Source organism: Symphalangus syndactylus, chromosome 16 (assembly GCF_028878055.3).
Source record: "Symphalangus syndactylus isolate Jambi chromosome 16, NHGRI_mSymSyn1-v2.1_pri, whole genome shotgun sequence".
NCBI classification, from domain to species: Eukaryota; Metazoa; Chordata; class Mammalia; order Primates; family Hylobatidae; genus Symphalangus; species Symphalangus syndactylus.
In genome coordinates, this window is record NC_072438.2 from 25,596,260 (window position 1) to 25,608,573 (window position 12,314).

A 12,314-nucleotide genomic window follows, 5' to 3' on the forward strand; every position below is an offset into this window, starting at 1 on the left:
TTTGGGATTATGGCAAGAAAATTAGTTGGAAATATTTGTTAGATGTGTAAGACTATATAATAATCATAATCATTTTCAATTTACAGAGAATTTTCTCTTAATTTTTTAGGCCTTAACAGTACATGACAATTTGGCTATGAAAATTTGCAATGAGATCTTAACAAGTCCGTGCTCGCCAGAGATTCGAGTCTATACGAAAGCCTTGAGTTCTTTAGAACTCAGTAGCCATCTTGCAAAAGACCTTCTGGTTCTATTGAATGAGATTCTGGAGGTAAAGCAGTTTCTCATTACTCTGAATGAGTTTGTGTTTATATTTATACATGTAGAATTTACATGGTTGTATTAGATTATACATATGTTAGCATATTGTGACTTATTTGAAGTATTTTCTTCATAAATTTCATATAATTTAGTGTTTTTAAACAACTTGATATGTATGAGGTACTATTTTCAAAGAAGATTAGGGAATGCGGTGTTTACAAAATGTTAATAATGTTTTCTTTTATAGCAAGTAAAAGATAGGACATGTCTGAGAGCTTTGGAGAAAATCAAGATTCAGTTAGAAAAAGGAAATAAAGAATTTGGTGACCAAGCTGAAGCAGCACAGGATGCCAGCTTGACTACAACTACTTTTCAAAATGAAGATGGTAATGACATACTGACCAGAATATTTATAAGATTCTGTTTTTTTTTTTCATCTTTACTGAGACATATTTTTTTCTACTCTAACATGTTTGGTTGGACATCAGAAATGAATGAAAATTTTTTTCTAATTAATCCTCTTGAGAAAGAGCATTACTGATAAATGTTTATTCTACTTTTCAAGTGTTTTTTGGCATGCATTTCTCAATATATGACCATCTTTTTAAGAGTTTTGCTTCTTTACCAGTATTCAAATTTTCGAAAGGGTGATTTATAACTTTTCACTAGCTGCTAGAAGGACTTTGTCATTTCAGTTTTATAAAAACTGGACTTAAAAAGACAATTTAAAATATTTCATGAGGTTATCTTATTTATATTTTTGTATTATTCCCTTTAATAGAAAAGAATAAAGAAGTATATATGACTCCACTCAGGGGTGTAAAAGCAACCCAAGCATCAAAATCTACTCAGCTAAAGACTAACAGAGGTAGTGTATGGATTGACCCTCTTTATGATAAAAGTTTTAAATTTTATCTTCCAATGAAAAATACTTGTTTTGCAAGTTTTCTTATCTTTGTTTCCTTAGGGATAAAGATTTTTTTTAAATGTCTTTGGTATCCTTTCTTTTTAATTCTTTCAGTGGATGTCAGTTTTTGCCTTGTGTCTATAGATTATAAAATCAGTGTTGCTCTAGGTGCTTTTGATTGAAAGAAGTATGCTGCAAAAGATCATATTACAAAAGACAATTTGGGTTTAATTAAGATTTGGTTAAGTGATGATTTTATATTAGTTATTTGTGTTCTATCCTTCATATAACTAAGCATTTTTTTAAAATCCCTGTAGTATTTTTCTGGGCTTTGTTTTCCTTCTATTCCCATCTTATTTCATATTTTCCCAACTTATTTCCCAAGGGCTATCCAACAATAGGGGATCTGTTGGTAAAGTAAATGCTGACTATTAGGGGATCACTTGGAAAAAAATCTGAAATTCAAGATCTTTTTATTGTTTTATTATTTCCTCATTACAAAAGCAATGCATGCTTATTACAGAAGAATCAGAAAGTACATCCAGGCAAACTACTATAAGGAACACTAATAATCCCACCCATGAGCCAACCATGATTTTAATTTTAGAAATCTATTTTTTAAGGCCCTTTTCGATGCAGATTTAATTTTTTCTAAAATGGAGTCTAGTCATAATATTGTTTTGTAACCAGTAAATTATTTAAATACCAATTGCTGGATATTGTTCCAAATTAGTCCCATATTGTTGGATGTTTTCTTGGGGATAAATGCATTAGTAAAAGCAGGTAAGGAGTAGAAAAGTGTAACATGAATGAAGTAGAGTATATAATTTTCAAACAGACTGTCAACATTGAAGAGTTTGGTTTTGATCAGATTTTTTTTGTGGTATATCACACCATGAGAACACCATCCTTTTTAATAGACCAAACTTCATGTATTCATACTGTTTTATTTCTTATAAATGAGAAGCATCACAAGCCAAACTTTGTCTTACTCCTTAACCTTGTAAATTTCTAGTAAGTAGAATCTTATAATCCCCAGTATATAAAGGTTCTAGTTTTTACATTGAAATATATTTTAGAACACATTTGAATTGGTCACGTATATGTTATTTTACAAGAAGCCATTATTACCTTACTGATTATGTGTTTTATCACCTTCCAAGAAAAAAAAAAGTTGTTTCTTTAGCACCGGTTTATGCACCTAACCTACCTTTCTAACCCTAATTTTCATGAGCCTCTCCACAGACTTTGTGCTATAGCAATAATAGGGGTGCTTCATTATAACACATTTTTCATATACTGTCCTCAAATACATTGAACTAAAATTTGCCTTCTTTTAACTTGCTTGAAATTTCCTTATTTTCCCTTACTCATTATTAGTGCTTACAAAATAAACTAAGTTTTAATCTTGCTTGGGTTCCTTTTTCTGTGGTAGTGACAACTGGTACCAAGATGGCTAGAACAAGTAGGAGATACATGTGTTGAAAGGATTGCTGTGTTGAAAACAAAGGATTTAGTTAGCCTAGAAACTAGATTAAAAACAAAAAGCAACTGATAATAAATTCTGATAATGAATTATACTGTCTTCAAGGACAGAGAAAAGTGACAGTTTCAGCTAGGACGAACAGGAGGCGTCAGACTGCTGAGGCCGACTCTGAAAGGTATGTCATGCGTGTCTAGAATATATAGAGGCCTATCTTCACTTTTTATTTCTAGAAGTAGAAAAAAACTAATTTTCTTGTGAATGAGAGAAAATATGTAACAAGATAGTGAAAACTATAAATAGCTGTCTTGGGTCTATAGTCTAAAATTCCATTATCAAGAGCATTTGACTTCTTGCGGCGTTTGCTTTTGCCTATTGGCATGGTCTTTAGTGCTATCTTTAATATGTTGTTTTAATTTCTAATTACATGATGTGACTCCTTTGATCTTCAGTTAGCAAACTCTTGATTTTGATAATATTTGGGTTCTCTACACTTAGATAATGATAGAATAATTCTGTCTATAATTTGGGTATATTGTGTGGTAGAGTGTTTATTTTTGGCTTCTGTCAATTAAGCCACTGTTAGAGCTGAAAGTTGGTAGCTGTCTTGTATTCATCTGCAAAATTGTATTGTGTGTATTTTCAGTATAGTTTTACACTGTTGATTAAATTTGTCTTTTTTGGGGGGGGACTTGTTTTTTACTGTGTTTTTGGAATTTATTGCTTAAATCAAGAGAACTTAATTTTTTTGTCACTTCTTGAGTTTCAAAGAAATCTCTTTTGGACAGTTATGGTCCTCGTTTAATTACAAGCTTCATTACAAGTTTGTGGCTTTTTTCCTGTATAACACCAGGTTCCGTTATAGCATATAAAATCATTAGCTAGGTTTTCCCTGATTCACTTTGCTGGATAGCCAAGTCAGTGTTTTTTTTGATATTGCTTAAGATTTTAGTTTTGAGCTAAGTCAATGGAATCAGGCTATCAATTAAACAATGATAGAATGTGAGTCAGAAACAAAAAAGTTTTATTTATAAATAAACTGGTTTTAAAGCTTGTATCTAAATTCGTGTATTTTCAACATCTATTTAGTGATCATGAAGTTCCAGAACCAGAATCAGAAATGAAGATGAGACTACCAAGACGAGCCAAAACCGCAGCACTAGAAAAAAGTAAACTTAACCTTGCACAATTTCTCAATGAAGATCTAAGTTAGGAAAGACGATGGAGGTGGAATCCTTTAAGATTATGTCCAGTTATTTGCTTTAATAAAGTTACTCTTGTCAAAATCAGAACAAACCTGATGTCTTTCTGAAGATTTTCTGCTGTGCGCTTCCACGTTACTTTGGCCTGTATTAAAGCATTAGGACAGCATTAGTTATTATAGTCCAGAAAAAATCTACATCAGTCACACAGATGTATCAGAATCTGAGGTGGGCCTAGGAATCTCGTTTTTAAATAGTCTCTCCAAGGATTCTTATGAACTCTTTATGTTTAAAATCATGTCATTATGGAAAACTTACAAGTGTAACTAGTTAGTAGCTTGCATTGGAGAAGCTTATGACTTAGATGGGCAGAATCAACAAAGATGAAACCGCCTGAGGACATATTTAACAAGTAACATTTCAAGGGAAAATGAAGGAAGTACCACAAACTGGCTAGAAAGGAGCTTATCACCAGTGAGGAAGACCAGTATAACGTTCAACAACAACAGTTATTTTGACAAACCTATTTTGTGATTCCTACAGTGAAAACATTTTTGGTGATATTATCTGCCTGGGAAATCTCTCTTCCTAAAGTATTTGCATAATGGGAGTCCTGGTTTGTGAATGTTTCCTGGGTTAGGGAGGTGTCAACATAAATGTATTATTAACCATGAAGCTGCTCTCTATATTTTTGGCAAAACAAAATAATATTTTATTTACTGTGGATAATAATTCTAGTGGGAAAATAATGTGACAGGAACTTCTCTTTATATACGCTACCAATTTATGAGCACTATTCACTGTCAATTTCATTTCTTGTCTTGAAATTGACACTTGGCCTGACTTATGAAACTTGTACTATATAAAATTGGTCCTATTTTCTGCAATACCCAACAAAACACCTTTTCTCTTTATTATTCAGAAATGTCCTAACATGTATCTGTTTTAATAATTGTGCTTTTTTAGGCTTATTTACTAGAGGCCATTTACTTTACTTAAGGTGAAATTTTAAGATGGAGCTAAAGTAAGATCACTGGTTTTTAGAACCAAATTGCTATACATATGTGCCTCATAGAACTTATAAAAGGAGTCAAAGTTACAAAGCAAGATAGTTATTAAGCAAAAGGAAAAATGGTAATGATAGAAAGTCAGTTAAAAATAGACGATTGTTCTTCATTCTGTTTGTTGGCGCTGTGTTCTCCTGTGCTTCAAATTCCTTATGTGTTGTTGTTTTAAGGATAATTTGCAGAGGGTTGGGAGAAGGACTGAAAAGGTACATTAAGTGTGCTGTAAGGAAAAGTCTTAGAAACATAAGAAACTAAAATCCCATTCACACATGGCCAGGCTATCCAAAAAGAAAGGAGCCATGTTCTCATGTGGTTTACCATACCAAAGCTTGCTTTCTCTGGCACGGGAAAAATAAATTTAAGCACCAAACCTTTAGTATTCTGAGTATTCAGTTTTTAAACACAGTCATGTAGCCATTGCTGAAACTGTGCTTTGCACTATTAGAGTTAAAGGTAGGGAATGTCCTGCTTTTAAAAGTCATCCCTTTAACTTTAAAATAAAAGGCTAAGGTACAATGAAACAGATGTAAATCCATTTACCATTTTTCATTCAAAACTGGTAACTTACAGAAACCACACATTATTCTTCTCTACCAAGAGGCACAATTTGCTGAACAGTAAACATGCAATTGTGCCATTGCTCTTAAAGCCCACAGACTTACAGATTTAAAATACAGAGAAAGAACTGATCAGCTCACATTCTCCTGTGAATGGAAACATGCTACTTGACAAAAAGCTATGATCAACTTTTTTCTTCTGTACATATATAACGTTGAAGGAGATTTACTTCTAAGAGATACCTTTGCCTTTTCTTCCACCAATTTGCTTCGAGGTAGTTGGTATCCACCTGTTTTACAACTGCTCATGGGTCAGGTCATCATCACAAATCTTTACAATACTAGCTTTATAAATCACAATGTGTTATATATTAAAACTTTGTGCACAGAAATAAAACTAGGGACAATTACGTATTTAAACTTAGGGCATAAAAAATTCACATAATACCATTAAAAAGAGAAACATCAAAATCCGTTTACAAAATTCCACAATGATCTGATGTAAAACATGTGAAAAACATATAAAGAATATAATCAAAATGATTAATGCTAATGATTTAATATAAAGACAAATCACAGGACTAGAAATACTTCAAGATCAATTGATAAATGCTTATTGTTCAGAAGGAATACTGACATACAAAATAAAGATAGTGCAAGAAGAACTGCAATCTATTTCTCTTCACTTTTGAGATTTTGGTTATGAACTGTACAGCTCGTTAGGGATGCTGTTGTCAAATTCAGATTCCATTCAATGGGACGATTAAGGCACATCTTAATGGGGCTCAAAGGGCAACTTGCTGTATTCTCATCAGACACATTCAGTTTCTCATCAGTTTTCATTTGTAGCATGCTGGAAGAAAAAGTGTAAGGCATTTTAGTTTTACCTTAATTTCAAAGTAATTATCAACCTTGTAAAAGAACATTTAGTTGTACTAGTGTTTGGACCTCTAAACTTTAGCGTACATAAAGCATTTATCCTGAAAATACAACAGTTTTCTCTCCCGCCTACTTATTGAACTAAATACAATGAATAATGCCATGTAACCTGTGTAACTTGAGAAGTCACATATGACTGAAAAAGTAACATTGCATATATGGATTACATCAGTATACATCAGAAATTATTTAACCTTGTGAGCCTGGCAGGATTCAACCCTTTTAACTTAACTTGCTCTTTTGTGGATCAGGATGAGAGCCACTTTGAGGAAAAAAAGGGATCAACATGTGTTGAATGCCTATTATGTTCTAGCCACCTTCACATGTATTGTCTCTGAATTTTGCAAAAGCCAAGTAAGGTTGGTATGCTTATCCTCATAGTAAACAATAAAATCAAGACTCTGAGAGTTAAGTACAAATATGCCTGAGGTCATATAGTCACCTGCCTGGAACTGGAATACAGCCCTTTCTCTTTTCCTTATGCTTGTCTACTAGCTCTCTGATGAGGCTGGAAAATCATCAGGAATTAAACTTATGGCCAGCTCATCAGAGGAGCATGTGGCATCCACAGGATACTTAACTCTGGTTGTTTTTTCTTTTGAAAAAAATTTCAAAGAATTTTTTACATTGATGGGAAAGTTGGCTTATTTGGATTTATATTAGGTTGGTCAGATCTCTTCAACATTATTCTTTAATACACACCCTCTGTTCTGGACTGGTGTCTTATTCCACAAGTTCATGAGCACAGTCCTATCTGTTCCTAAATGTTGTTCCCACATAGGGAACCTTGCTCACCACTCTGCTTAACCAAACCTTTACCCATGCCTAATCCAATCTCACATCTCCACTTGCTCTCAGTAAAACATTGCATTGGATTGTGAACTATTTGGGGTTCTCCACTATTGTTTCATGTCTAATAGTCTGATAACCTCCTCTAGATCAGAAGGAAAGGATGCTAACATTCTTTTCTCTGTGAAGATAAGCACAGTGCTAAATACACAGTAATTACTCAAAAATTCAATAAACATTTATAAAAAGCCTGTTGTGAAACATCTGGAGCAGAGTGCTACTAAGAATCACAGAAATGTGACAGTCAAAAGGGGAGCTAGTCCACTCTGTGTAATGAATATGCCATCCCTAGTTTTAAATATTATAGTCCACATATTCAGATGTGAATCCTTATGTTTATAAACTATTCAACAGCTCTCTAATTCACTTGACATTTAACTATGGTTAGTTCATTTGAACTACATCACTCCTAAGCTTTCTCCAACTGTAGCTCAAAAGTCTTCTTATTAGCAATGAGGTTCAGGGTCTCATATTTAAGTGACTTGGTAGAGCTGGGAAATGGGAGCGTCCAGACTCCAGTAGATCTGTCCTTGCAACCTCAACCAACCAACTCATACGCCATTCAATAAGCCAAATCTGTTATATCCTTTTACCACCACTAACATATCTAACTGCATTCTCCCCAAACAGTCCCAGTCCTACAGAATACCGTTTCAATTTGTATAAATAGATACTAGACAAAATGACAAACTACCAGGTAGCTTAGTACGCATCAAAAGTAGTAAACCACTTTTTTGAAAAGCTAAAACGGATGTAATTAAAAAATAATATATTTAAAGTATATGTGACAAAGAGATCCAAAATACAGTATTTTCATACATATTAGAAATCATAACTGAATTTTGAAAAAATTTACGTTATTATTATTAAAATGTCCTCAGGGACCTCATTTTTGTTTTTCAAGTTAGTAAAACTCAGATAAAGCCATTTCCTTCCTCCAAGGACTGCTAGTCTTCATATTTGTATTGCTTGTATTTTCAAAGCAAAAGTTTGATGTACACCTTTTTGAGAAACTCTAAGGCAAGCTATAAAAACACAATTATATTAATCAAGATAGCTTGGTAGGCAAGTATAGTAAGTATTAAACTCCAAAAAAGAAAATGAAGGCATAGAACAAATAATCATGGTCATAAATAAAAACAAATTTTGTTTTGTTTGCTATTTGACTAAGGTGTTTTCACCAGAGAAGAATACTTTAATAACTACATGATTTTCCTTTTCAAAAACATAAGGCGGTTTTCTTAAGTAACTTTTCTAGAATGGTATACTATAAATTTGGGTACACAGATCCTACAGGTGCACAAAACTATACTTATGTATGGGAAGAAAATGTCAGTTTTGAAAAAAACCTAAATTTACTAATACACAGCTTGACATTTAATTCATATATACTTAAAAAACAGTGGATATGCAAAGTTTGGGCAGTACTGCTCTACAGAATTCTTAGAATACAGCTATCTTAGGAAGTGCTGGAACCAGAGGCATTAGAACATTACAGCTAGAAAGTACCTTTCTAGATGTTTGTTTTTTGAGACAGAGTCTTGCTCTGTGGCCCAGGTTGGAGTGCAGTGGCACCATCATGGCTCACTGCAGCCTCCAACTCCTGTGCTCAAGCAATCCTTCTGCCTCAGCCTTCTGAGTAGCTGAGACTACAAGTGTGTCCACCACACCCAAATAATTTTTAAATTTTTTTGAAGAGACAGGGTCTTGCTGTGTTTCCCAGGCTAGTCTCAAATTCCTGGCCTCAAGCAGTCCTCCTGCCTCAGCCTCCCAAAACACTGGCATTACAGGCGTGAGCTGTAACACTTGGCCAGATTTTATTTTTTTAAGAGAATAGGAAAATAAACTGCCCCTTTTTCAGGTCTTCTAAAACCAGATGTATGTGGACTAACATAAGAACCTGGTTCTCTGATTAGTACTTAATCAAGACTCTTCAATTCCATTTTCAACACCAGAGTCAATGACATTTATTGAATACCCATTAGAAAGTGCTTTTGTGATATAAAGATGAGGAAAACACAGTCAGTGCTTTCAAAGAGTATGCAATATAGAGGATTTTCAAAAAATACTCCTTTATATTTGGAAATTAAAATTTTGACTAGTTAGGTTTAACGTCAGGAATTTGCCGTATAATCATACACATTTGTACGAAGTGAAAAATTAATGTTCTGAACTTTTGATGCCATTTTTACCTAGTTTTTTTGTCTTTTGCATTTTTAAAATAGATAATACATTTGCAAAATTAAAAACATCTATCAGGGTGTAATCTCAGCACTATGGGAAGCTGAGGTGGGTGGATTGGTTGAGCCCAGGAGTTGGAGACCAGCCTGGGCAACATGGCAAAACCCCATCTCTACAAACAATACAAATATTGGTCCCAGCTACTTGGGAGGCTGAGGTGGGAGGATTGCTTGAGCCTGGGAGGTTGAGGCTGCAATGCGCTGAGATTTGCCATTGTACTCCAGCCTGGGCAACAGAGTGAGACCTTGTCTCAAAAAAAAAAAAAAAAATCAGTGAAAAATGTCATATAATGCAAAGAAGTCTATCAGTGCTCCAAGCCCCTCTTCTTGGGCAACTATTGTTACCATTTTATTGTCTATTCTTCAGATAGTCCCCTCACACTGAAATATGTAGGTATCTGTGTTTCAACTCTCTCCTTGTACACAATTCTACAATTCTATATACTGTTCTGTATCTTGCTTTAAAATATATATTTTGGATACTGTTTCATATTTGTACAATGAATACTCAATTCTTTTAACAGCTAAATAGAATTCTACTTTATGGATAAATCATAATTGATTTTATCAGTCCTCAATTGATAATTTTTGGCTGTTTTAATCTATTGCATAAAATAGCAATGATGCATTGAATATTCTTGCATGTGTTCAAGTATATCTATAGAGTTGAGGAGAAAAGCTGGGTCAAAGGGTGCTTTTACATTTTTGATATGATCAAAGTGCCCTTCAGAGACTGTAGCATTTTACACTGTGACCAACAATGTGTGAAAAGGTCTTTCATTCCTCTTACTCTAACCAATAATGTAAAATAAAACTTACAGACCTTTGAAAATCTGATGTTAAAAAGTGGCATACCATTGTTTTAATTTGCATTTCTCTTATGAATAAGGTTAAGCATATTTTAATGTTTTAGAAGCCATTTGTGTTCCCTTTTTATGTGTTCTTTGCCAATTAGTATAATCTTTTTCTTGTAGTTATGAAAATTTATCCTTTGTTCTATAGTGATTTGTGATCCCACTCTCCTCCCACTCTATCCAGTTCATTAGTTTATATTTGCTTATGGTGATTTTCCAGGAATCCATTCTAAATTCTATGTCATCAGATTTATCACTCATGTCATGGCTTCTCTTTCATAAAATGATTAGAAAGCTGAAAGCAGCAGCAGTTAAGTCATCTGAGAAAGTGACTTTATATATCTATATCCTGGATTCTAATGAAAGCTCAGCAATAGTATGTATACAGTGGTACTCTTGAGAGTAGAGTTGGGGAAAAAAATGTAAAGACCTGGGCTCAATTTCTGACAATAATCACAATAATAATGACCCTGAGACAAGTAACCTTAACCTCCTGCCTCATTTTCTTCATAAGAAAAAAAAAAGGCACTTTCACTGCTTATCTTATAGAGTTGTGACAATTTAATGAGAGCCAATTAGCATGCTTTAAAAACCATAAGGAGCTCTATACAAATACAAAGGCTTAGTTTTGCCACATGTTTTGGTGAAAAGAGAACGAAGTGGGAGGAGAAGTGTTTATCGTAAGTAAGGCCTCTTCCCTATCAAACTAGGAAACTAATGGAGGTGAGGGTTGAACAAGGGCAAGAGGAATCTGAAATGGTTACGTAGGCATCTAAGCCTATTTTCGATACTTCAGTAATCCTATGGACCCAAAGATAGAGTCCATCTCCACCATCTGAATGGAAATTTATAGAGTATGTGCATTTGCAAAGTGTGAAAGATGGAAATCTTTTGGGAGTCATAGAAATCCAAAGAATTGTGATTTAAATTAATGATTATTGATAAGTCTAATCTTCACAAAAGTAAAATTGTATCTAGCTCTCATAATTTAAACTTGCATTAGTGGAGGTATGCAATGTTCATTTCTGTCATAGGGACAATAAACTTGAATGTTACCTAGCCGACTCTTGCAGGAAACAAATTTTGGTGCAACCAAGACAGGTCTGAAAATATCTCTTACAGAACAGTAGCTACGTACCAGGCAGTGTGCTAAAAGCGTGGTTTTTTGTTTTTGTTTTAAACAATACCACATTCAGTCCTAACATTCACTGAAGCTTACAGAAGTAAAATGACTTACCCAAGCCACATAACTAGTAAATGGAAGTCTCCAGGGTCTATGATCTATTACCTCGTACTGTATACTAACTCTTGGATGGTTCTAATTCTGTCATGATTCTCCATGTTAATACCCATTTTTCTATTCTTCAGAATGCTTAACATGTGAGATTAGTGGACAAGTGTATGGTTTATAGGTTTCAAACAGAAAGATATGCCTAAGGCTATAGTTGTAACCCTATCCAGGAGAGTTAAATATTTAATGCATGAAGTTTCCTCATGGCGTTAACTAAGTAAGTAGCAGCTACTCATATCCTTCAATTCCTGAAAGAGGAGAATAATGTTAGGGCATAGACTGACACGTTTTTGAGAACTAACAGAGTATTCTTTAGGTCAAGAGTTTCAGGGAACACAAGTTCATCTTTTCAAAGGGAGAAGTCAGCTGTATCACAGATAAACTGGGCTCTGGTACAGGATTTGGACTTGGAATAGTTAATGTACTTGACACCATCAAATCTGAACTCATCTATTCAACTCCAAATTCTGGATGACGGCTTACTTTCTTCTGGAATGGTGTCTTCTAAATGTTACTAGAGTAAAAATTTACTGACTAGCTATTATGGCTCAGCTCTGTCCTATAGATTGATGTCTCCACAAATCTATCCAAATATCACGATAGGTTTGTTAAGTGCACGAACCTAGATGAGAGAACCTTCATGAAGGTCACTTATCCTTTCTTC

At 34.0% G+C, this 12,314-nt stretch overlaps 2 protein-coding genes across 21 annotated transcripts in view; one reads left to right on the plus strand and one right to left on the minus strand.

Annotated features, from left to right (window-relative positions):
* NCAPG (non-SMC condensin I complex subunit G) overlaps positions 1 to 3,947 on the plus strand; it is a 32,828-nt gene extending 28,881 nt beyond the window's left edge. For 6 of the 7 annotated variants that reach the window (XM_055246405.2, XM_063619432.1, XM_055246406.2 and 3 more), the window contains 5 exons: positions 110 to 271; positions 509 to 647; positions 1,043 to 1,129; positions 2,760 to 2,829; positions 3,741 to 3,947. In XM_055246405.2, the coding sequence (XP_055102380.1) occupies positions 110 to 271; positions 509 to 647; positions 1,043 to 1,129; positions 2,760 to 2,829; positions 3,741 to 3,864 (582 nt within the window). In that variant the 3' untranslated portion in view covers positions 3,865 to 3,947. Of the gene's footprint in view, positions 1 to 109; positions 272 to 508; positions 648 to 1,042; positions 1,645 to 2,759; positions 2,830 to 3,740 lie in introns of those variants that run through there. The other variant, XM_063619433.1, reaches the window with a different exon arrangement.
* LCORL (ligand dependent nuclear receptor corepressor like) overlaps positions 1,636 to 12,314 on the minus strand; it is a 186,734-nt gene continuing 176,055 nt past the window's right edge. For 6 of the 14 annotated variants that reach the window (XM_055246387.2, XM_055246391.2, XM_063619423.1 and 3 more), the window contains one exon: positions 1,636 to 6,330. In XM_055246387.2, the coding sequence (XP_055102362.1) occupies positions 6,317 to 6,330 (14 nt within the window). In that variant the 3' untranslated portion in view covers positions 1,636 to 6,316. The remainder of the gene's footprint in view (positions 6,331 to 12,314) is intronic. The other 8 variants (XM_055246402.2, XM_055246398.2, XM_055246396.2 and 5 more) reach the window with 2 other exon arrangements.